At 33.7% G+C, this 26,646-nt stretch overlaps 1 protein-coding gene across 1 annotated transcript in view; it reads left to right on the top strand.

Moving 5' to 3' along the window:
• nab (NGFI-A-binding protein homolog) overlaps nucleotides 1-26,187 on the top strand; it is a 36,661-nt gene extending 10,474 nt beyond the window's left edge. The window contains exons 2-8 of the mRNA XM_076128594.1: nucleotides 13,188-13,289; nucleotides 14,871-15,631; nucleotides 18,681-18,808; nucleotides 21,394-21,469; nucleotides 23,508-23,569; nucleotides 23,828-23,903; nucleotides 24,166-26,187. Coding sequence (XP_075984709.1) covers nucleotides 13,188-13,289; nucleotides 14,871-15,631; nucleotides 18,681-18,808; nucleotides 21,394-21,469; nucleotides 23,508-23,569; nucleotides 23,828-23,903; nucleotides 24,166-24,306 — 1,346 coding nt within the window. The 3' untranslated portion in view covers nucleotides 24,307-26,187. The remainder of the gene's footprint in view (nucleotides 1-13,187; nucleotides 13,290-14,870; nucleotides 15,632-18,680; nucleotides 18,809-21,393; nucleotides 21,470-23,507; nucleotides 23,570-23,827; nucleotides 23,904-24,165) is intronic.
• The last annotated feature ends 459 nt before the right edge of the window (nucleotides 26,188-26,646 follow it).

The following is a 26,646-nucleotide window of genomic DNA, read 5'->3' as shown; positions in this document are numbered from 1 at the left end:
TTCGTGGCTGTATGCGGTTGGTTGAAAAAAAAAAGTATTTGACGTTTCGTGGATTTGGCGCGCTTTTTTTCGTTTATTTTTTTTTGTATAAAATTTTGAATAATGCGTTTGATATATTTTTTTGCGAACAAGAACGATTAATTTAAGAGAAAATAAGTCACAAATCTAAATCTGAATTGGCGATAACTTTAACACTAAAAGACTCAACCATTTTAATGTGAAATAGGTGCCAGCTCTTAATTTTTTTAATAAATCTCTTGTAGCTAACATCCAAATAAACTTCAAAATTGTATTATTCAATTGAATATTGATACAAACGTCTCAAAAGTACCCCAATAACATATACTTTCTAAAATCAACCCTATATTCATTGTCAAAAGGTTTTCTTTCCTTCTTTGATTCCCTTCAAACAAGGGTTATTGACCTTACCCAAATATTTATATAGTGTATTGACAACTTTGACAGGTGTTAAAGATGTTTGACATTTTTAAGTCAAGTTTGCTAGATGATAAATTGTTTATTATAGTAATGTCTTTACTACTATGTTTTGCCCCTTATATAGAACTAATAAAATTATAGAGACAAGCTTTTTATCCGTTTTTGCTTATATTAACTAATATTATTATGACTGTAGCTAAAAAGGAAGGGCTAGGCACTAATGGTTCAATGTAAAATGCCATATTATTATGCGAAGTGTCTCTATTATTAACTATGTCATTATTAGTATACCTACCTAGTAGATATTGTTAGAAAAAGAGGGACTTTGTGTCATATTTCATGAAGGGTTAAGCATTTTGTGATAATATAGGCACGGAAAGACAAACATCGTTCCTTAACAGTACCTTTTTGTTTACAAATCTACTTAGGTGCCTACTGTTGATGATACGCGTTGATTTTTTATGATAAAAGGACTGTTACGGCATAAGGTTTAACATTACTTACCCCCGGTTTCTGAGTACATTTAGCGGTAGTTTATCTATTCCGGATAACCGGAGGTTAATGATTTAGTACTGGTTCTGGTAAAAAACTAATAAAACGTAAATTATTTCGACATTCACCAATAACCTAGTTGTAACCGCAATATGATTAAGTTAACAATATCAAGGGGAACGCACTCAAGGTTTATTTACTCACTTGTTTATACCATAGTAGAGTTAAATGCGTTATAATTTGTAGGGTATAAAATATAAGCGTTTTAAACTAAGTATTATGAGGTGAAGTATTAAGAAAATATAATATGTTTTGGGTGTCGTCTCCGTGGCGCAGTGGCTTAAGTCGCCACGCCGATACCACTGCGTCGTCGTTCGATTCCCACACGGAGCAATTTTTAGTGCGATCCACAAATAATTGTTTCGGGTCTGGTTGTGCTTTGTGTCCGTTGTTTGTGCCTATGTTTGTAAAAGTCCCCTCGACACAAGAGCAATTCTTAGTGCGGGAGTTGTCATTATAAAAAAAAGAAAGAAAGTAAAAAAGTTAAGTTATATAAGTCAAGTTTTAGTTTTAGTCTTGTTCTCTAGTCTCTATCTACCCCTATGGGAAGAAGGCGTGATTTGATGTGTACATTTTAGAATGAAAAACAAATTTTGCACGAATAAAAAACTAAAATGGGGAAACAAGGCGATTGCTTCTTGGGAGAAGTATATCTTTTAAAACTCTATTAAGATAGTTATGTATAATATACTACTTACTTTCGTTGTCTATATTTTTAATCTACCTGTCGTCGGTCAAAATCAATTGGTCCGCGCGGCTGTTGGTACTTACTCAATAAGACAGGAAAATATAACTTAAATAAGTAACCAATAAAAATTGCATTAATAAAATGTAATATTAATCACCACTCGTATTATAAATAACTCAAGTAAAAACAAATAAAATCAAAACCAACTGTCGTTTGACCCGAATGACATGGCCGCCTGTATCCCGCGCTTTGAACATAATAAAATATAAAATTGTTTGAATTTAAACCTTAATGTGAAAGGAATAAGGCATAGGTATTTTTATTCAAGGGTAATAATGTTTGTGATTGTAGTAATGACAGGATACGAGCCGTGAATCATTTGTTTATTTAATTTAAAAAATATTTTTTCCTAATACAGTCTGTGGTCTTTTTTGTATCAAGTTATCAAGGAGTCTCATATCGCCAGAAACTTTGAAGACTTTTCCTCTAGCCTTAGACATATAAGCTGATATCTTGTTTTGATTAACAAAAATGACTGAAAATTACTATAATATGCGACTCTGATAATCAAAGATTCGATAGATCCATGAAAAGTTATTCTGTTTTTCAATATCGTCTTATTATTTACTAGCTGACCCGCGCAACTTCGCTTGCGTTACATAAGCGTTAAAAATTTTCCCCGTTTTTGTAACATTTTTCACTGGTACTCTGCTCCTATTGGTAGTAGCGTGATGATATATAGCCTATAACCTTCCTCGATAAATAGCCTATCTAACATAGAAAGAATTTTTCAAATCGGACCAGTAGTTCCTGAGATTAGCGCGTTCAAACAAACAAACAAACAAACAAACAAACAAACAAACAAACAAACAAACAAACTCTTCAGCTTTATAATATTAGTATAGATGCAAAAATCATATCCTAAACACGAAATGCAAAAATTAGATCAATACGCATTAGTCTGCCCTAATAAAAACTATGAATGATATCAGTAACATAAAGTAGGAATGACAACCCACTTGAACCTACTTTATTTTTTTCTACGCAATCCTTTTCGGAACTAGGCCAAGGTTTTATTTTCCCTGTCATAGAGATGACGTAGAAATCTACTAACGCTGGGTAGTTCGTTCTTGCTGTGTCATGATGGACTACCTTTGAATCATTTTGTTAATCAGTCTACAATGGGGCTAAGAAAACTGAAGTGTAACTTTATATTTAGATTTCTGAGTATAGCATAGAAATTGCAACTAGGTTTTGCGTCGAATCACCGTTTTCTTTAGTTTGATAAACCTGGAGAGCTTGTCATAAATACTATAATTGCCTTAGTATTATACACATAAAAGTTAACACTGTGGCCATTGGTACTTCTACAATAATAGTAAACAGCTGGTAAACAAATAAAACTTTTTATCCATTTCCTTATTCCCAGATTTTAAAAGACAGTATCGTTTTTTTTACCACAGACATGACCAAGGTGTGATACAAACAGCCAGCCGCCTGACGTCTCATTGAATAAAAAACATTATCGCACCGCGGGTTTAATAAATTACATCCTTCATTTACTTCCCATTCGATTTCAATGTAACTAGAAAAAATTAACGCCTTAGGCAAAGGGGTAACTTTCAATTTCTTACTAATTAATTAACGTTCCTAACACATGTTTAGACATACTTTTGTCACGCTTTCTCCATAGGCATTATATCTTAGAACCCTTTACCACCTGTTAGAAAAAAAAATACGACAGTTGTTTCCCGCCACGATTTGTTTTATTTCTTTTTAATTGTTGATCCGAATTCTGAGACAGAGGATTTTTAGATTTGGTTAAGGGTTAACTGATTTTAATGGCCAGTGTATCGGAAGTGACATGTGTCGATGTGTTCGTCATTATTTTTAATTTTATTGTCCGCTTCCAGTTTTTTTCGACTACCGTTGACGTTTAGACAGACGGGCAAATTGTTGTAATGGATATTCAATTACTGTCTGTCATTGTAGTACTAATATATCATTATTGGCTATAAATATTTATGTTATTCATTATGATAAATGGGTAACTGTTGCAATGTGGAATTGTAGATACTTAACAGTCGTATTGACATTGTACACGTACAAAATATGTTTATTGTAAAAACAATGTTTCCATTCTTAACACCTTGTGTAAAATTATTATGAGTTGAATTATAATCATAATATACGATGAGGAGGGAATTCAAACGACTTCATCATCAAGTTTATAACAGTCTTCGTATTCATCATCTAAAGGCAAAACAATTAAAACCTCAATTGAAAAAGTATTGACGTACAAAAACGCGGGAACCCACATCGCTGTACAGTCTATGGTTAGTATTTTTTATAACGACACCTGTAGGCGAGGGAGTGCCGGAGGATGAGCCAAAAAAACTTAATGAAACGAACGTGAGAATGAATGTTTGATATTAAGTCTACTGCGGTGGATTTAGTTTGATAAGATGTAACACTACTAGATATTTAAGACTTCATTTGAATTTGTGTTAAAAATATACGTATCTACATCCAATAAGAAATAGACGTTTGTGCGTAACACAGAAAATCAATGTTTGATATCTTTTCACTGGCTATTTGATGTTAGAAGTTAATTGAACACCATATAGAACATTGTACAATTTGCATAATGTTGTCAATGAAATCTAAGGCTTTTATCTATAAAGTAACATGTAATTAACATCGCTTTGAGTATAAAACAGCCCTCATTAAAATAAAACGAAACATCAAAGCCACCTTTACGATCTGAATCAGATAATACTCCATCAAAGCTATTTATTATTCATTTCTAAGCAAGGAGTTTTTTACTCCACAACTGTCCACTCGCCCTCATTTATTTTTTTCTAGATGCTTTTTCTCTATGGTCATGTTTGACGTTCTCACGGAAGAGGCTGAATGGACTGGTGTTCTCTAGACTTCGAAAAAAACACGGAAGGGTTGCTAGTATTAAAAATTATTTGTTTGTTTTCGTATGTAAGGTGGTGTTCGGTGGGAAACATTGACCCTCCGTTTTACATCCGGGAAGATGTTTTAGGTTTAATGAGAGGATGCGGACAGATAAAAAGTTCATTTATTGAGTGGACCACGAGTGTTTGGTTACTTAGATGTGTATTGCAAGGGGTGAAAGGGGTGCCATTGTTCAATACATGGTCAAGATTTACTACGAATAGGGGTGATTATCAACATCTCCTTTGAGAATATTAATAACAGTATTTGATCACAAATGTAACGGCTTTTCTTATAAATGTTATAAAAGGCGGCATTAGACATGTCCTGTAGCATATTTTGAGTTCTACAAAACCACTATTCATTTTCTATTACTTTTATAAGCTGGTTGTGCAATATACAAACTGAAACATACTGTATTTCATAGTGAACTGAACATTTATAGCACAGCTAGATAGTCAAAACCTACTTACTTTAAAGTCGGTACAAAACTGAAATTTTTACTCCTTCTACATTTTAAAACTAGAAATTGAAAAGTGTTGAAAACATTACACGTAACTGTCGTAAATTCTATTAATTTTTAAAATAAAAGTGCGTTATTATTAGAGCGTGTCAATTAGATGCAATGTAAACAAGCGCCGCGGAAGGGTTGACCGCGGAGCTGTCACTCACTGACAGATGGCCGCCGCCGCTCAGCACTGAGGGTTAGCCGTCAAATTGATACTTTTTGTGAATATTCCCGAGGCGGAAGTCGTTTGTGATTATGTTATTTTATGTTTTTTATTTAAAATCTGGCGAAGTGTTGAGATGATAGTGGTTTTTTATGTTAATTCTATATTTTGATTTGCTTTTAGTATTATTGACACCAACAATAAAATTTCGTTTCCCAATACTCGCAAGAACAATTCAAGGCAGAAAAATATTTTTAACATAATCAAACCAAAAAACCCGACATGTATTGTAAGAACTAAGAATTGTTGAGAGAATTAATATGTATACAACACGTAACCTCTCTTTATGGTTAAGAATAAAAAAACGGCATTTCTTGAAAATACAGCTCATCCAGTCATCACTAATTTTAAACCAAATTAGTACAAGTTTAAACAACTGGCGTCTAATAAGCAACATTTCGATCTGATGTAAACATACACATACAACAAGTAAATTTTAACTAAAAATAAAATTAGCAACGTACCAGCCCTAGCACATGACATAAATTCAACCCTACCACTGCCGAATGCGGTCAGAATGGAGCGTTAATTATTTCAAACGCAATTTTTTCGATAAAAACTTACTCTAAGGGCCGAGGTGCTAACTACGGAGCCCCTTAGCCGTAGGGCTCCGGTATCAATTAGACACTGATGGTATGAAACATGTGTAAGTGGCGCCTCAGGGCTTTGTGGTAGAACAATTTATTGGCTTTTAGAAAAATGTGTTGTTTTGACTAGTTTTGTGTAAAAGTACCGCTTTTGAGGGATCACGATGCAGAGAGATCGCTCAGGACCGAGAGGTTTTTAGGGAGAGGAGATCATTGCTCAGCAATTGAAAAAAAAGGGATTCTTAACAATTTCTTTCAACTCTTTTGTTATCTTACTTTATCATCACTTCATCGCCACTCTGTGATTCAAAGGCTTTAAAGATATAAATTCAAGTTAGGGAAGAAGGCATATTAGAACAACATTCAGTAGCTACATTCACATCCAAACTTCTTGTCATGCATGTCGGTCGGTTACGAGTACTACGCACCAGACCTTAAAAATGTACTCTCTTAAAATACCACTTAGGCTTTATAATACTTGATGAATCAAGGATGCTTCATTACTAAAATCACGGATACAGAGACGGTAGACTAGTGAATCATGCAACGGGATAATTCCTATCCGATGATTGTGAAATATTTCGATAAATTCTGAGAACACTGCTAAATAAAGTGACATATTTAGTAAACAGTAAAAAACCACAAGAATTTTCCTTGAGTGATGACGTAAACGTCTCTACGTATGTACTTACGATATAAGTCTTGTAACTTTGCTCTACCTTTTAATAAATATAAAAATTTAACGCGATTTTTCAAAACAAGTGACCAAAAAAAATTAGGCATATACATATACTTAATAATGGATATCGTAGTAAAAAATACAAGTTTAGTTTGCTAAGTACTTGATTCGGAACTAAACTTAACTTCGTCCAATTGAATTCGAAGATTCAAACAAATATTTTCCATCTCAACACTTTTTCATCCACTACTATTTCATCTATATATAAAAACTATTTAATTTAAGAGCACAATAGTCACTACAATCGTCGCTACATCATTTAACACTACATTCTATCTTAGCATTGAATCTCAAAAACAGCTAATGCAAAATGAATAGAGCATACAAGACAAACGTACAAGAATTGCACCCCCTTAAGACAAAAATATCCTTCCAGGCTTAATAAACAAACAATTCCATCAACTAAATTTAGCTTACAAAATACACCCTTAACACACATTATTCCACAACATTGTAATACAGGAATGTTTTCTATAAAAACTAGGTACATTAAGTTCAGTGGCGCAGTGGGTCATTTTACTTAGGGGTCGACAAAAACCTGTTTTTTGTGAACATTCGACGGGTTACAGAGGATGAACGCACGGTTTGTTGTAGGGTTGACTGCTGTAGGGTTATGGCTGTTTTTGTGACGTTTTATTAGCAGAAATTTTTATTGTACGATAGATTATTATGATGTGTTATTTTGCGTACGAATTGAGTTTACTATTATGAGTTGGTGCAGAAACAACGACAAAACGAAATAGTTTGATAATATTTTAATTTTTAATATTAAACCTTAACTATCTGACTTTAATTCTTACTTTAAAGTTATTATTAATTACCCGGTTACTAATTCGATTAATAAATATACTTCCGTAATAAGAATCGATTTAATGTCACGGATTATTATTGGTTAAAACCCAACAAAATAAAGACACAATAATCTAATTTAACAATATACAACCAAAATGTATCTAGTTTGTACTTTAAAGGTCTACATAGCAAAAAAATATTCGCTTACGCGCGAACCCTATCTCTGTGATATAAAAACAGGGATGACGGGTACACAAAAAACTCAGGGCTCGCGATTTATTGTAAAGTAGAGCGGTCACCGGGATTTATTGATACTGTACACCTGATAATATATGGATAACATTCATTTAAGATGTAGCTAGTCAAAGCTATTTACTTTATGGAATATCCTAATATAATATTCTTCTTTGAAATCCTTCCTTAGCAAGCTATTTTCTCAGGAACCTTTCCATATTAAATGATAGAATAGGTACTTACTTTGATCTGTGACTTAGCCTTTGTGAAACATTTTTGAAAGCAATTTAACCCATATTTTATTCGGTTCGCGAACTATCACATCGTCAATTTTTTTGAAAATCGGATTATCAAATTCGACACAAAAAATCTGCCAGACGCTGTTACTTTCATGGGATACTACATAAATATTGACTGTCTCTGTGGCACACAAGAGGTCTCGGGGTCGAATCCGGGGCACAATTGGCTGGTTTTAATGAAACTGGTCGTCGTAGCCGAATATCGACCATGAAGACCTTAGTATATAGAATAACGGATAAAATTTTCATGCCATTTGTTGCTACATACAAAACAATGTATTTCCAACGTAAAAACTCTTTCACATTTATTACCTTTCCAGTATAACGTTATCAAATTCACCTTGCATTCGAATCACGAGTCAATTTAGTAAACACATGGCGGTAACTAATTACTTTATTATATTTGATTAACCCTTGAAACGTCGGTAATTACTGAACAGATGCAACCGTGATTAATTGCTAGAAAAACTGTGTGGGTCAGCGCCACCTGCTGACAAATCTCACTCACCGTCGGGAAAAAAAACCAATGAGTTGAGATTCTTGAGATGTAACTTCGAATTTCATGTTCCGTAGTAATTAGGTACAAATACTTTTGTTTGATGACTGCTATCTGATTAATCTATTATGCAAGTCTCTCGCACTAAGAATTGCTCTTTTGTCGCGGGGACTTTTACAAACATACAAACAATGGACACAAAGTACAACCAGACCCGAAAAAAGGTATTGAGTTATTTTTAGGAGCTATAGAGTGGATCACACAAATAATTGTTCCGGGTGGGAATCGAACCCACGACCTCCCGACGCAATCTAAATTAGACTATATTTACAGTTTTTGACTACCAATTTTATTATAAACACCAGAAACATTATAGCGCTACACAAAGTAGCTGACTAGCAATTACTAAAAACTATCGTCTTATTCTTTTGTCGTATGGTTAGTGGTCAACCTAGTGTCAAAGTTGACATGTCATAACGACTGTTATCATATTGACAACAACCGGGACCGACTTTTAAGTGCCCTCTGAAGCACGGAGACGCTCAGTTTAACTACTGCGGTCACCCATCTATGAAATGCCCGCGCCAAGGTTGCAACTAGCCACGAAAGTCGTCTAACAACAAAACCTTTTTACAAGGAACTCTAAATCGTATGAAGAAAGTTTTTTCGATGTAATTTCGTATGTAAATCGACAAGTCATTGTCTTTCATCGAAGTTTTTATTCACGCCACCGGAAGTCATGTGGGATTAGGACTTTTATAATCTAACCTTTTTGTTAAGACACACAGTTTATTAGTAAAAACAAAGAAATGTTTGAGTTTAGGACATTGTAAAGATAAAAAGATGAAAGGTGAATTAATATTGGTTTTAAAATGGAGTGAGAATTTGTCTTATTGATTGACTTCAAATAGTTTATGTATTGATTTTGATAAGAGACTTATTTGGTACTGGCGTTTTTAATTTCGTGTATAAATCTATACCTAATATTACTTCACATTTAGGTCATTAGGTTACGTTTAGTGCCTAGATTTCACACATATTACTCTAGGAGAATCATAAGCATAACTAAGAAAAGTACTTACAGTATTTTTTGGCAGTATTTAATTTTATTAATATCTATCTACTTAAATATAGATTTATCTGTCGTTATACCATGCATAACACAACACAAGATTAATAATTATACCCAACGCAAAACATTCACACACATTTTTTTAACCATAACCTAAAAAAAAAAACAAAAATTAAGATGCACAGACACAATTTCGCACGGAAGTTTGTAAAAAAAAAATACGAAACGTCTTTGGTAAACCCAACCTGTGATTGTAAAAAAAGGTCGTAAATATTCATGAGACATTATTGAGCATATCAATTGCATTGCAAGTGTTAAAAAGTGTCTAATAAGATGCGCGCGCACACCTCATCTCTCCCGCCTTACCGGGGCTCTATGGTGCATGGTTTTCACGCGCTGTCATTAGCGCCTTTTGAACTTCTTTATTCAAATGACAATGCGAACTTTTTGTTTATCCATTGTGGATCATAATAATGTGGGTTTAAGAATTTCTTTGAGATGCCTTTTGGAACGTTAGGAATTATCTGATCTTACTCTTTTAGATATTGATTGTTTTTTTATCGTAAATGTATTGAAAAGCGGTTTTATATTGTTTTTTAAAGATGTTTTAAGGAGCATTTTTTTATATTTGACGATTTAAGATCGATAACCGTTTACGGCTGTTATGTGCCTATTATGCAGTTTAGCTGAGCTAAAGACTAGCTTTACCAATATTTTGATCTTTAAATATTGTTCAGCAAGTGGTTAAAAACTAAACCAGAACCACGACAAAATAGAGTACCTCTTGCTTTCTTAAAGCCGCTTAAAATCAACAAAGAAACTGAATGACAAATTAAAAGCAAAAGTAAAATTTCGCGCCATAAAACCAAAGACAATACCGCCAAAAAGAATACACTCAAATTACACGCGAACTGACAAGATCGGGTTCTTTTTCAAACACTCAACCCTCACATGCTACAGGCTAATTATTGCGTGAATTCGTTTGTATTTGTATTTAATTTGTAGTTGTATTTTGTTTGTTCATATTTTCGCACGGTAACGTTATTCATGTTGTTTTGTGGTAACGGAGAAGGTAATTAGAGAGGAAGCCATTTGTTATGCTAATTGTTTGTCTTTTACGGAAATTGGGTTATTATGTCTTGAAGACATTTGATATTAATTTATTTTGTATTTAGGGAGGTGTGGTTTTGGTTGCGTCATCTTTGTCAATGTATAATTTAGCTTACTGTAATTCGTGTAAGAATGTAATTTTAAATATTGCGTATTTCAATGCAGTTTATTATTAGCCGTAAAGTATTAAGCAAATAAGTTTATTTAAATTTAGTTTAAACTAATTTATAAGCTTGCATTGCAAGTGACCCCCGGTGTTTCTGCAGACTTGTGTGCCGGGCATTCCAAAACACTTTTTTGTTGTGTTCTCAATTTGCGAACATGCTTGTTGCAAATGATTAACGAGTTGACAAAACTGACCGGTCCTGGACCAATTCAGTATGCAAATACATCGCACAGTTGCCTTGGGCTTGTTCGTAATTTCCTCATTCCGGACTTTATCAATTAGAGCACCGCTTAGATTTAAAATGCAGTTTTAGATAGTTTATTAGAGCTTTTAATGTTTGTTGTATCGATTTAAAAGTAATTGTTTTAAAATATTACTACTTAGTAACTTATTTAGAATATCTAGGGACTTTATACACCGCAATAAAAAAAAATTGCAAGAATTGTCTTCATCACGTTGCACTTAATTTAAAGTTGACTGTAATATAATAATATGTCTGTGTAAAAAAAATCTACAATAAAAATATAAAATAAATTCTAAAAAAAACATCTTATGAGTTCCTTCTCACGACTACCATAACATCTAATTAAACAAAGGTAAGCTAGTCGAAGACAAGAAAAAAAACTTTTTACTAATCAACAAAAAAACTCGAAAGATCGTGAGAGTTGCATAAAATTAACTTATAATAAATACATGTATGCAAATGTGTTACGTGACCACTTTTTAAAGATAAAAAAAGACTAAAGTATTCCCTATGGCCGCTACCCCTTTGAATCAAAAATTAAAATTTGCATACGTCTGTGGCGATTTTTTTCACTCAAAAAGATTATGCAAATTATTTTTTTGGACATCGTTGCTTAGAGAAAGACTTTTTTTAGCACTAAAAAAGTTGCACCGGCAAGATAGGGTTAAGTTTAAGTTGAAGACCAAAATTTTTCTCATGATTTTTTTTGTTTCTTTTTTTTATGATGGATGCTAAGAAAAGATCATAATAATAATTATTTTGGGAGTTTTTGTTTTATATTCTGGTGCTGTCTGTTGCTTGTTTGAGGCAAGGCTTTCTTGGTAAACTTACCTAATAGAGTATGATTGATTTCGATAGCAATTCAATGCTGTTGTAATTTTTTTTATTGGTAGATTGGAATACTAGGCTTTTTTCATTGCAGAACTAGAACATATCTATTCTCAGATACAACAATAAAGTAATAGACAATTATTGATATTGTAGCAGGTACGTGGTTATACAATTTTATCACGCCTATTTGTAATAAACATTTCAATGACGATATCGTTAACGCAATGTCTAAGAAAGTAAAAACTATGTATCGCAAAAAAACATACAAACATCAGTAAACACAATAGAAAAAACTACATAGCAACGTAAATACACCCGGGGTGGAGTCTATCCTCATTTATCCACCCCACATTTTTTTTACAACACAAAAACCAATAGTGCACAGAAAGGGTGGCAACATTTTTTTGACAGCTCGGTCGATATTTTTCCCGCGCACATCGCATTGGCCTATTGAGGCCATAGACTATGCACAAACTGAACAAAAGGGTTCTTTATGTAAAACTTATTCATTTATTTTCGACGGTAACGGTCGTCGCTATTCTTTTCGGTAATGGCTGGGGCTGAATTAAAAAGGGGTTATTTTTTGTACGAGTTTCTCCTCACGCGATTTCAGACGGCATTAAATCGGTCGGAGCACGCAAATGATCGGTTTTACGAGAATGTTTTTAGTTTTATTCTTATGTTATAATATGTTTTGGCACGAAATAAATGGTTGATTTGTATGAAGGTTAAACCTATTGGGTCTGGTGCATTTCCTTTATAATAGTTATCTGTTGTTAGAATAGATTTAGTTTAATTTTGAAATTATATTTGAAAGGCGGGTCCTGAGATTAAAGTGTTATGTTATCGGGCAGTTTTATAAATGTTTCTTTGCCCTATCGTCTCGCTAGGTCAATATAAGCATCTCAGATTGACTATTTAGCATATTACCTCTACAATCATGAATGTAAGTCATTATGCATTAAAACGCGTCAAAATATCAATGCGCAAACTACTGAACGAAAAACTGTACAAATAGCTGCACGCAAAATTTTGATAAAAATATTTAGATCAAAAAAATCTGGTATTTGGCGACCACAACCATTTTTCTGTACCTATATATCTTTAGCAGAAAATAGAATACCTATGTTGAACTATGTGTTGATATAAAAGTTAAGAAACTGTAATACATCCTATTAAACAAAATACCGTTACTTCAAGTGATTTTATCACAATTAACAGTAGATTTTATTATTATTTTCCAGTGGTGGTAACATCAGCGCCCGCCAATGAGGCTGAACTGCAACTATACAGGGTGATGCAGCGAGCCAGTCTACTGGCCTACTATGACACGCTACTTGAAATGGGTACGTAACATTCTTTAACATTCATCTATATATAAATATAAATCTCTAAGGTGACTGACTGACATACTCCTGGTTTCTGAGACACATTTAATAATATGAGTTTAAACGCTATTGAATAGATAAACTACCGTTTAAAGTAGGTACCTCAGAAACCGGGGGATAGTGATCTATCAACGTACAACCGAAACCAGGGCAAATAGGACGAAGGATTTTGACCAATTCTACCAAGGGGATAAAAGTTTGTATGAAAGTTCTGTCCTAAGTCACGAACCACGCGGACGAGTCGCGGGCAAAAGCTAGTATGAAATAATAATATTCCTGTGTAAATACGAGTACATAAGGCTACAGTAAAAAACTATGGGAGAGGCCTTTGCCCAGCAGTGGGGCGATACAGGTTTATAATATAGTAAATACATAGCTATCTATACCATGTAGACATAGAGATATATAAATACCATCAAAAAACCTAACTATATAAGTACAAAGGAACAACATTTAAATGTAAATATAATTAAAATGAGGCATCATAAAATATTTCCGTATCCCAAGACTGGCAGCATTGCCACGTTGAATGCCAATAAGTACATAATCTATCAAAAAATATTCTAAAGAATGAAAGTAATATAATATATGTATCACATTGATACTGGCATAAAACATGAAATATTTTATCTTACATGTTATCTTTGTATGTTATCTTTGTATTTGAAACAAAAACGAAAGAATTAAACATGAATTTTAAACGTATTAATTATCCCGCTTAAGGAAAAGTAGGTATTCTTGTTGAACGACAAATTCCTCTGGAATACATAAGTGATTAAAAAACTATCATCTATCAAATAATGAATAAAAGCAGCTGCTCACCGGCTAATTTGAAGACGACATCATAGGAACACAAGAAAAAACACTTTCTCAGCACGAAATAAAGGAAAAGAACTAAAAAAAGAAATCTCCATAACGCTAAAAAACGCGCGCTCAGCGTCGACATGCAAATTACTTTTTTAATCTTTTACTTTTTTAATACCGCCGATTACTCGAGCCAAGGAAGGGTTTGGCCAGTCAGCCTTATCCTTTTGTTTTTTTTCTTGGCGCCCCTTCGCAAAATGGTCACGTAGCCATTTGCATATTTGCCTAAATTAAAAGTGGTGTGTGAGTTTATATTTTTTTGGCGTATCTCACGTTTTTGTGTGGAACAATGATAGCGAAATGAACTTGCGCCGCAAGAAAGTCTTGCATATTAATGTATATGGGACTAATCTATCTGTTTGTAACAATAGTCCAGTTTTTTCTTGCATGTGAATGTAAAGAACGTAATACCGCGGTCCGTTTTTTTGGACTCTGAGAAATCATAATAATTCTCGAATGCTTTTGAACTTTCTTGAATTAAGTTTTTTTTGAGACAATAGTTGATGATGCGTTTTTATTGTAGATCTTTGCTACATTATATCTGATTGTCGATACACCTTGATGTCAGGTTTTTACTTCTATTCACAGCCTCCATCATACAACTGTTATTTATCAAGATTATGACATCGGTATCATTGTTTTTGTGATGTAATTAATGTTTCTATTTGTTTGCAGGTGGGGACGACGTACAACAACTGTGTGACGCGGGCGAGGAGGAGTTCCTCGAGATAATGGCTCTCGTCGGGATGGCATCTAAGCCGCTCCACGTCCGACGTCTGCAGAAAGCCCTCCAGGAGTGGGTCAATAACCCCGCCCTCTTTCAAATCCCTATCGTCCCGAACCTTTGTCCGACCGAGAACCCTTTTATCCAATGTAACCAAAGACTTTTAAACATGCCTCCGTCGATGCCCAACGTGTTGCCAAGAACAGTAGCGTCTCCGGAGAGTAATAGACCAATGTATAGTCCGTCTCCGGGTGCGCCTGATAACAGTTGTGGTTCGACAGCGTCCGCGCCTAACGCGAGTCCCGTCCATCAGCCTAACACCTTCGCAAAGATAGTATTACCACCGTCTCCTGCGCCGGCAGCTCCTGTTACTTCCACAGCTTCTAGGTCTTTTTCTCCTCAAAGTGCGTGTCCTCCGGCATCAGCTGGCTCCAGTCCTAGTTCGGTCACATCACCAGTGCAATTAACACCGGTTCTTCTAGACGTCCACGTGCAGAAATTAGCGGCTGCGGCGGAGAAGTTGAGCAAACACTTGCCTCAGCTGGAACCGAAGCCGCAGAACACTAAGAAGAAGATGTGTAAAGACTTAGAGCTGGTGATGATGATGCCGGAGTCAGATCCCCGCAGGATGGAAGAGATAAGGAAGTACGCGGCGATATACGGACGGTTTGACTGTAAGAGGAAACCGGAGAAACCGTTAACGCTACATGAGGTTAGTACATAATTATTATTGAATACATTTATCCACGTTATGAATATAACTTAGGAATATTACACGGTGGCGATAGACTACGATTTCTGTAGGGCTTTGCAGTTTAAATGACAGCTTATTGGACTTAAGGCCTGACCCCTCCCATATTCTGGAAGGAGATCTATGCCGAGCTATGTAGCTATTTAATGGGTTAGATTAATAGCAGTTAGTCTGTTATGTAATCAATAAATGTTCAAGTGATTGTTAGGGCTAAGTTTAATTCCAATAAGGAAGGGATAGATTCTTATGACAAAGATTTTAAATCCGCACGATGCGTTGCTTTTATTAATATTCTGCGTAATTTATAGATGGTAGCCCAACTAGCACACAAGCTGCTTATACAGTCGTTATACAGCCTGATAGTTGCATAAGAGTCGTTCAAATGCTGTACAATTCTCTATAAGTTGTATACTAGCTATTTAAAAAACCCTTTAACAGCTAGGCGGGACAGTAGCCGTTTAGTAGGAAACTAATGACTTATAGTGATATATGAGCATGTAATTGCATCGCTAGACAGCCTAGGGAAGTATAACTGAGTTAATGGAATCTTCTATAACACCGTTAACTGTATAAGGGGACTTTAGGAGATAAAGGAGTTTAAACGGAGTTATGCGTTGCGCTTATAGCGCTCAAGAGCGTAAATAAGCTTTTTGTAATGCCTTAGGTTCTATAACAGATTTTTTTAGGGCTAGTGTATTACTCATCTATAAAAGAGTTGCGTAGGTCTTTAATAGCGCCTTGAGCGTTATATCAGATATTTATATGGCTTCTGTACGGCAAATAGATGTATAAGGTATCATTCGAAACATTTTTACAGCCATGGGGATTACAGAATTATGTTAAGCACCTAAAGCGCTATAACCGAGTAATATACCTTTATACTAAAGCTTAAAATTATTATCATAATATATTTACATAGGTGCAGTGGTGGTTCAGTATATAAATAATATAATATAACAGTATATAAAAAAAACAAAATAAATAAAATAAATAAAATAAATAAAATAAATAAAATAAATAAAATAAATAAAATAAATAAAATAAATAAAATAAATAAAATAAATAAAATAAATAAAATAAATAAAATAAATAAAATAAATAAAATAAATAAAATAAATAAAATAAATAAAATAAATAAAATAAATAAAATAAATAAAATAAATAAAATAAATAAAATAAATAAAATAAATAAAATAAATAAAATAAATAAAATAAATAAAATAAATAAAATAAATAAAATAAATAAAATAAATAAAATAAATAAAATAAATAAAATAAATAAAATAAATAAAATAAATAAAATAAATAAAATAAATAAAATAAATAAAATAAATAAAATAAATAAAATAAAAGAAATAAATAAAATAAATATAAATAAAAAAAAAAGATTTTCAAACTATTTTAATATTCAACGACAGACCCCTAAAAGTACGAGTAAAATGCTGGTGTGCGACCAAAACAATTATATTGAAGCACTCCTATGCCACAACTGCAGAACCTTGAGGTCTACAACAGCAAACATTAGAGCCTTTGTACAGCTTAAGGCGCTAGAGCAGATGTAACCAACTCTGAGAGGTGCTTGATCGAGACGCCATTACAGCATTTGGTAAACATATTTTTTGAGGTTATTACGATCTTTTGAAGATCATATAAATCTATAGCCTGGTAACGTTAACATAATTAAAATCATTTTTTATTACCTATAACCCTCTAATTAAACTATCTGTAACCCTCAAAGTCTTATTTATGTTCAAAATACAAGTTCCAAATCCACATATCTATATAATTTTTGCATTTAAAACTGAATATTTTGAGGGCGCATGAAAATATTGACGATAATATACATATATATTGACAGCAAACTGGCACTCGCACTTTCATATCACGTACATAAAGAAATAAAAGCGATAGACTACTTGTTATTTTCATAATCCAATCCGTAAAAATAAAATGTCTCCTCATTTGTCACTGATGATTCATTTTAATACAATATATTTAGTTTACACCATAATAAACCGACCATATTACTAATTTAGAGCGTTAGCATTTATAACCGTTACACAGTAGCGCTAAAATAAGGTAAAGGTGGTATAATCGCGCTGCAAGAGCTTTTTCGAACGCTCGTGGCGCTAACCACCTCTGTACAACAGCTGGTAAGCGCCACGAAGCTGCGAAAAAGCTCTTGTAGCGCGATTATACCACCTTCATCTTATTTTAGCGCTCCTGTATTACTACTATACTACGTACTATTATAATTACTATTTACGACCACTGTAGATCCAATGTCGAGCTATAAGCTGGACAGTATGGGCCTATTTGACGCTACAAGAGATCTGTAGCCGCTTATAGAACCACTATACTTCTTACTAAGGAGCCTAAGGCGTTATAAAAATCCTTTAACCGGCCATTGTGCAGCTTGTTATAGCGCTTGTGTGCTAGTTGGGTAGGTGGTTGTAATTCCACGCAATAAACAAACAAAATAACGATTATCATTACTTGATTTATCGGCAATTGATTTAATTTATTGATCGCAGTAAATCAGTATTAAGATAATAAATATATGAGTCTGCATTGCTGATGACATTATTTAAATAAGTACCTAACATTTGCATTAAAATTTGATCATATAGAGTTATGATTAAAATCACGCCTGTTATACTCTCGGTGTGGGCAAAAATAAGAAACGCCCAAACGCATTTGATAGGCCTAGCTTATTGTGTTATTAATTTTTAGACTTACGAATAAATGTGATGCGAAATTCTATTTTTCAATTTGTTATACCTTCTTGGATAAACCACTGAACGATCATCATGATATTCAGCTGATTAACTTAAGCTGCTATTTTCAACTGAAAACGCGGGCGTAGCCACGGGCAAACGTTAGCTTAGACCATTTTTAGACCGAAATTGCACACACCAAACAATTAACACTTATCGAAATCTCTATAAAACCTACCCAACAGACTCCTTTGTGATAATGGTTGATTAACCCAAGCCTATATTTTCACCAGGTGATGGTAAATGAGGCTGCGGCTCAAATCTGCCGCTGTGTCCCGGCGCTGCTGACGAGGAGGGATGAGCTGTTCCCTCTCGCGAGACAACTCGTGAGGAGGGCTGGACTGCATTACTCTAAGCATGGGTGAGTTACTTTTACAATATTTATTCCGAACGATATTTTCTTCGACTGCTAATCGCGGGGTGGTATTGGCCTTTTTCTAATTTATTTTAAACTAGCTTTTCCCCGCGACTTCGTCCGCCACCTGAATTTTCCCATAGGGATGCGTCATTTTCCCGGAGTAAAAAGTAGCCTATGTCCTTTTTCAGGTATCAAAATATCTCCATACCAAATTTCATGCAATTTGGTTTAGTACTTTAGGCGTGATTGAGTAACAGACAGACAGAGTCCCCGCGGCACAAGAGCAATTCTTGATGCGGGAGTTCCTTCCTTATAGAAAACCTTGAAGCACCCAAATATTTGCTGCTTACGACAGTTTTCTAGGCGAATGTAAAAGATGTACTTCTTTAAAAAACTCTAGTTATTTAAATTGTAATGCTGTACTTGTACAACCTTGAATTTAATCTGATTGCAATTCCGCTAATAGAATAATAATAATATGTAATTCAAAGTGGCCGATGGACACATGTTTTCATTGAAGATCTTATTGATAACATTGTTTTCTGTTATGGACAAAGTATATCAATACACTTCGGAATAATTAAAATAATTGTTAAGAATTTTAACTATCGCACGTGCCTGATATAATGTCGATACTTACTAGTAATTCTCGCGAACGAGGGCTTTTTATTATTATTCTGCGAACAATATTGCATTCGAAAAAAGAGCCTGGTTTAGTCTGTGTAAAAATTATAACTGCCTCTGTGGCGTCGTTGATAGTGAATACGACTGCTAACCACGAGGTCCCGGGATTGATTCCCAAGTAGGAAAAAGTATAAAACTTTCAATAGTAGACCAGAGTTTGACCTAACGTGGTTGGGGTAACATAACTTATTACATGGGATTAACATTGGTAGTGGCTCTATCTCTCTTTCTCTCATTTTATGGTTAGTGTTCAACCTAGTGTCAAAGTTTTTCAAGCCGTCGGCCCTTGGAGTTATTCCGTTCGGATCCCCAATACTGATACCCTAGTAATTTAAAATTATTTTCTATTCCGGTCTGATCCCCCGTATATAAACATTATAATAAATTTAAATATTTTATTCCGATCGGATACCCTGACTGTCTATTATCACATTTTTAGGACAGTCAATAACAAAATATGTATACAGGTTCTATTAGATTATGTTATAGAATTAATATATATATATATTTTTATTAATCTCATCTCTATACATTTTGACCCAGAAATCTCCAAATCTTTCTTAGTATTTCAGGAACATGCAGTCTATTTAGATTTATTCATTTCTTTGGCTAGCTCAACAGTTGAATCCTATTTATTTATTTGTTTTATTTTTTTTACCCATTACTGTCCCGCTGCAGGGCAAAGGTCTCCTCCGAAACGAGGGGAGGGGTTAGGTCTTGAGTCCACCACGCTGGCCGAGTACAGGTTAGGGGACGTTGCATGCCCTCAATAAATGTATTAAACAAATTTTAGGCTTGCAAGGTTTCCTCACGATGTTTTCCTTCACCGTAAGAGCAAGTGATAATTATTTCTGGCATCGTTGCGGCAAAGTCTGAAGCTTTTGTAATATATTTACCTGCGAAATAGGCTGACAGTTGGTGTGTGAATGTATTGTCTATTGATTCCAAAGTAACCAATCATTGATGAGTTAAGTTCGTGATGTCGTTCTGAGAAATCGGTTATTAATGAGACTGTATTAGTCTTATTTCTACACTGAATATGATTACTGTGATAATTTTATATCAGTATTTAATAATTGAAATTTGATGTTTTTTTTTTCAAATCCTAGTTTTAACAAAAGATCATTGTGTGATAATGTGATTACTGTTATAATGTTATATAGGTAGTACTTCTATTTCAAAAGACCAAATAATATAAATCTGCGATGATTGTAACTCGAATCAGTTTTTATTTCTATAAATAAAAACTGACTCAATACTTTATAAGGCTTTTTACCCATAGATGAAACTAATGTGTATCGATAGGATTATAAACCCTAAGTTATATACTGAAGTCCGTCAACTTTTTGAGATATTTAATGTAATACCTACACTTAAAAATGTATAAAAATACCATATTTTTACCAAAACTTTTTTGTATGAGACTCACAAAATCTCAAAAATGGCACAGGTCACTCTTTTTTTTTAAACTGATTTTGATCAGCGTCTCTTAAAATAACTCAACAGTAATCGACTAACAAACGTTTATATCCAAAAACCTTTGAACTTCTCTTTACAATTTTTTTTATAAAGTAGTGAATAACATCTGTTTTTTATTGACTGTACTTATCCATTAAATATAGGAAGGGGATCAGACCGGAATGGTAAAGTTGAAAGTGGATCAGACAGGAATTAAAAAATAATATTAATTGGTAGTGGATCGGTTTGGGGGATCAGACCGGAATAACTCGGCCTTTGAAGTGGCTTAACGACTGTTATCTTAATTGACAACAACCGGGACCGACGTATTACGTGCCTTCCGAAGCACGGAGATGCCCAATTCAAATCGCCATCGTTTGCTTAACCCACAGAACTAGCGAGATATTATGTATGTATGTATTTATGTTTTTATTGTTTTGTTCCAGTCTCCCGCCAACAGCATCAACGGGGGAGGATCGAGACCGCGACGAGGACGAGACGCCGGCGAAACGACCGCGTCAGGTCGCGCCCACAGCTCATGTTGATCTCACCGACTAACACTAAACACTAAATACTAATAATTAATGAACACTAATTATTGGGACGGAAACTAATTACCTAACGATATGGGGGTTTTGCGGTCCATGGAATAGTCTAATAGATATACTGCCGTCGTAAATCTAAACACAGTAACTTCAAAATATGCGTTTTGAGAAAAACGCGGTTGAAGTTTAATGGTTAATTTTTGCTCTCATGAAGATACTAATTATTGTATATTATTTCATGCAACTTTTAATGTTAGTATATAGTTAAATCTTTGATTCTGTATATATATATCTTGTATATTATTATTGTATAAATAATAAAATTAGATAATGTGTTTTAAGCTAGGGTAATAATATAATATTTTTTTCTTTTTTAAGTTACAACACGGTAACTCAACGGTTACTGTGTTGTAACCAAGTTTTACCTATTACTGTGTTGTAACTTTGTAAAGATATTAACATTAGGGGAATTGCGACACAGTAAGTATGTACATACTGTGTTATAACTATGTTTCTTAGAAATACGTATAAAATCAGTAATACAGTAAATGAGATACTGTGATTTATTCAAGTATTTGTTGTTTATCTTTGAACAATATTTTATACGCAATCACAGTAACTGAAGAAGCCGTGTTATAATCAAGCAAAAAAAAAAATTACATCTATTCACGTTAAAAAAACACAGTTAGTAGTGAGATACTGTTATTTAATTTAAAATAACACAGATACTGTATTTTTTATTGAAAAAAATGTTTTTTTTGTAAAAATACTGTGTTTTTATTTAATGTATTTCGGTAACTATCCATCGTACAAACAAACCGAAAACTTTCTCAAATAGCCCGCGGTCTCCTGATTCCAAAGAACTAAACAAACTATAAACACAGTAACTTAAGTTACTGTGTTTACATTTACGACGGCAGTATATATGTATAGAGAATTATATGAAACTGTATGATAATGTTACAGTTGTAAATACTAAATCAATTTAACTTATTACCTTTTCTGGGCAGAGGTCTTCTCCCGGAATGAGGGAGAGGTCAGGCCTTGAGTAAATATTAGTCTTTTTGTAAATATTACTTATGGGAAAACGGATACTAACAGAGAAATAATAAATAACATATGTTACATAAATATTTATCCCTGACAATAAATTGTTTCTTATTCTTATAGGAAGTAACGATAGTTTTTATAAAGCTATTTCATTTTAAAGGACAAACATAAATCTATTATATTTTTCGTCTCCGACAAAAGTCCATGTTACTTTTCTAATAGAAATATTTTTGATCGTTTACTAATAAGAAATCGGTTCCTAATAATTGAAACTCTAAGACTTACATCTTAACAGTTCCTATAAGAACCCCGTGAGAACGATTTCTTTATTGATTCTTAAGTACTATTGCATTAATATTGAATATGAATTATTCAGGACCCATACAACTCCCTTGTATAGCACCACTCAGTAGAGTAAATTTTAAATCATTTTCTTACGCTTTTTCTCAATTATTTTACTTTAATTTCATCAAATTATTACAACGAATTAGGCATTATTTTATTTTTACATTAATTTGCATTTTTAAAGTAAAGGTAAGCATGTCTAATGAATCAAAGGCCTGAGCTAATTCTAAATAATGTTGTATGCACTGTAGTATAATTTTGTTTTAGAATGGTTATGGCATTTCAGTTCTGGTGAGTAAAAATATAAATTTTAACATTATTTTTGCATGTTTTAACACATATTTATTTATCGGCATTAAATTTATATTTTGCAAGATTATTATCTTATTTATTTTGCATGTCTCTCGCTCCTTGGATGAAGGTTCCTATTAAAATGAGAAACATTAAAATATTGATCGAATTTCGATTTTTTTTTATGTCCCGTAGACCCCACAACTATTTTGATCAATTTCATCATTTTCTTTATTATTAAAATGAAATATGTTTGTGTATTTAACAATAGTGGTGATGACTTTTGAAAACTTGGCGATCACAATGATAACAGAATTTCTTATGTCCAGGAAGGCGACGAAGGTAATGGGATCAGAGCCAGCCCTGATGCGGCCAGGAGTAACTCCAATAGGTAACACTTATCTTATAAGATAGCTCTTGGTATTTTACGTCACTCTTACATATATAAATAATACTGCCAGTTTTTTACTATTTGGCTTTAGTGCAATGGTTGATACTAGAAATCGCAACCATATATACAAATCTAAATTTAGCCTATACCCTTTAGATTCGTCTATATTTACTTGTAACTGACCTCAATTTGTTTTTATGACAGTATTCTATAAGTAATTACATACTTTATAAAGTACTCTTTTATGTGATGTTACAGTTGGTGGGGTGTGAAGGCAGAGAGCGATGACGCTGACTCCAGGTGTTCATACTCCAGCACTAGTACTCCACCTCCGGTAAGAAATCTTTTTATAAACTCAAATTTTTAGTCACATTAAATTTAACAGCATGCCTTGTTGATCTACCTACTTGTTTAATAAAAACTTGCAACATTTTTCTCGCAAGTCCAATTCGAACGAGACATTGACCAATTAATTAAACCAATTAGTCACGAAGGAGAAGCTAGAGAAGCTTTGATAATAGAAACCGTTAAAGTTCAGTTACTTATTTGAAATAGGTATTTAAGAAACATTCAGCAGGCAATATCATTATTTGCAGGATGCAGAAGAATCTCGTCCCCAGGTGGTGGCAGCTCGCGGCGACAGTATCATAGCAGTCGCCAACCCAGCGCTGCATCCCCCACACCTCCCCTCACACGCCACACACACACCACACCCCTCTAGGAACCACTCAAATTAAACAAAATACAGCTTAAAAAGAACTTAGTATCAAGATAAATCTTGTAAACACACTAGCGCCATCTCAGAGACTAGTACTGTCATCTAGTGGACGATTGTGGCATTAGTGTGGGTCTCGATCGCGTTCCAACAAAGTTGAATGAAGAATGGTAATTTGTTTGTGAAACCCACCTGTCGAGAATAACAGAGATTTAGTTTGTAATGATTAATCAAGCTAATCATTTCAATTTTCGTTTTTTTCGTATAGAACATGATTGATGTCACTGCCACGAAGAAAGGTTTGATTGGTTTACTCGAAAAGTATTTTTTTAGGTCCAATATGAAATTATGCTTATTTAAAATCGTTTGTATAAAACACGCGCTCTATAGATCTAAGTTAAAGTTCTTTAAAAGGAGAACTATGTAAAATTGACACCGAGTGTAAATACATTCCACCAAAAATGATATTAATTTATATAACTGTAAATACCTAGTTAGTATATAAGTAAAGCCATAATATGCCTTGTAGTCATTATTTCTATTCGTCTGACAAATTTATGGCGCTCCGGATTTTTGCACGGGAAAATTCATAGCGATATTTATGGCCAATATTCAGCAAGATCATGAATAAGTGTCAGATAACCTATCTGCAAGATAAATTGGCAGCAAATGTATGAACTCACCTGTTAAAATTCTATTTGATAAGCTATCTGACAAATACATGAGACTTTTGATCAACACATAGTTCGCTTTTCCGTTCGAAAATTGCGGCTCCTTAAATTTGTTTCAAAAGTGTTTTGCACCAAAGTTTCACATTATATTTAAAACAGAGTAAAGAACAATGTATAATTTTAGTTTATTTTAATAAATTTCAATTAGAAACGTGAAATCAGCACACACATTATAATAGTAAAATACATTTTGAACAGGCCTTACAACAACACATTGGTTATATTACCTATCATAATTTTTACCGGCATAAGGAAGAGATTATGCTTTTGAAACTTTGGTGCAATTGACTTTACTATCTTTCAAATTGTAATATTTTGTTCGTGTTTTTATGACCCAAGTGTTTTAACAATATGTCGCCTTCTGTTCGCCGTTTATGAGAAACAAAATTTCCTACATTTGATAATCAAGAAATTATATAAGTAGCAGCAGAAATAATATTTATCAGTCCATAAAAACCGGCTAGTAATCGAGAAATTCTGTATGAAAATCTGATTAACGTGTCTATACGCCTTATTAGAACTATTTTTGCAGTACTAATTACCGATTAGTACCGATTGTCGAGAATCGCCTAGCTTAACCCCTAGCGTATTAAAGAAGAACAAAATGCTTGCATGTTTCGATAGAATGACTATACTGAATTACGCTTCTGATAAGGTTAGTTTTTCAAGCATTATATCTATACTAATAATATTATAAAGCTGAAGAGTTTGTTTGTTTGTTTGTTTGTTTGAACGCGCTAATTTCAGGAACTACTGGGCCGATTTGAAAAATTCTTTCAGTGTTAGATAGTCAATTTATTGAGGAAGGTTATAGGCTATATATCATCACGCTATTACCAATAGGAGCAAAGTATCAGTGAAAAATGTTACAAAAACGGAAAAAAAAATTTTACCCATTCTCTCTTATGTGACGGAATCGAAGTTGCGCGGGTCAGCTAGTTTCTTGATAAACTAACAACTAACCTTGAACAACCATATACAATAAAAAGTCTAGACGTACTAACATATTTGCAAAGCCATAAAGCAGCACTTGAAGGGGTCATAAAAACACGAACAAGAGGAAATATAAACAAAATGTGTAAATATATCGTAAGTTGTTAATGACGAACATTGCGAGCCATAACGTGTTTAAATAGATAAATTGTAAGATAATAAATACTATGTTTATACCATACCAGCATTTTATTTATAAATCATCCTTTAGAAGCAGGCACGTGAAATCTAGGATAACCAAAATGTATTTACCACCTTAGAGCGCATTCCCACTATGTCGTGACGACAGATAATCGTGTAGTTTAAGTGTCGTCGCTTATATGTTTAAATGGAGGTGTTCACATATAGAACGACACGACTTACTGTCGTCTACGACATTTTTTTGCAGTGACGACAGATTATCGTGACAGTGGGGACGGCTAGATACGACAGTCACTAAACGATAAAATTTTTGGACGACAAACAATCGCTATAATGGGAACAGCTAGAGACGACAGTCGTCCAACGATAAATTAATCGTTACGTCATAGTGGGAACGCGCCCTTATACGCAAGTTGTTTGTGAGCCCCAAATCTATATAAGCATCACACCAATGAGTTTTAAATAAACTTATAGGTGTCTGAAAAATTATCATAATT

The sequence above is a fragment of the Anticarsia gemmatalis genome, chromosome 21 (assembly GCF_050436995.1).
Source record: "Anticarsia gemmatalis isolate Benzon Research Colony breed Stoneville strain chromosome 21, ilAntGemm2 primary, whole genome shotgun sequence".
Taxonomy (NCBI): domain Eukaryota; kingdom Metazoa; phylum Arthropoda; class Insecta; order Lepidoptera; family Erebidae; genus Anticarsia; species Anticarsia gemmatalis.
This window is presented reverse-complemented; position numbering and strand designations above follow the sequence as displayed.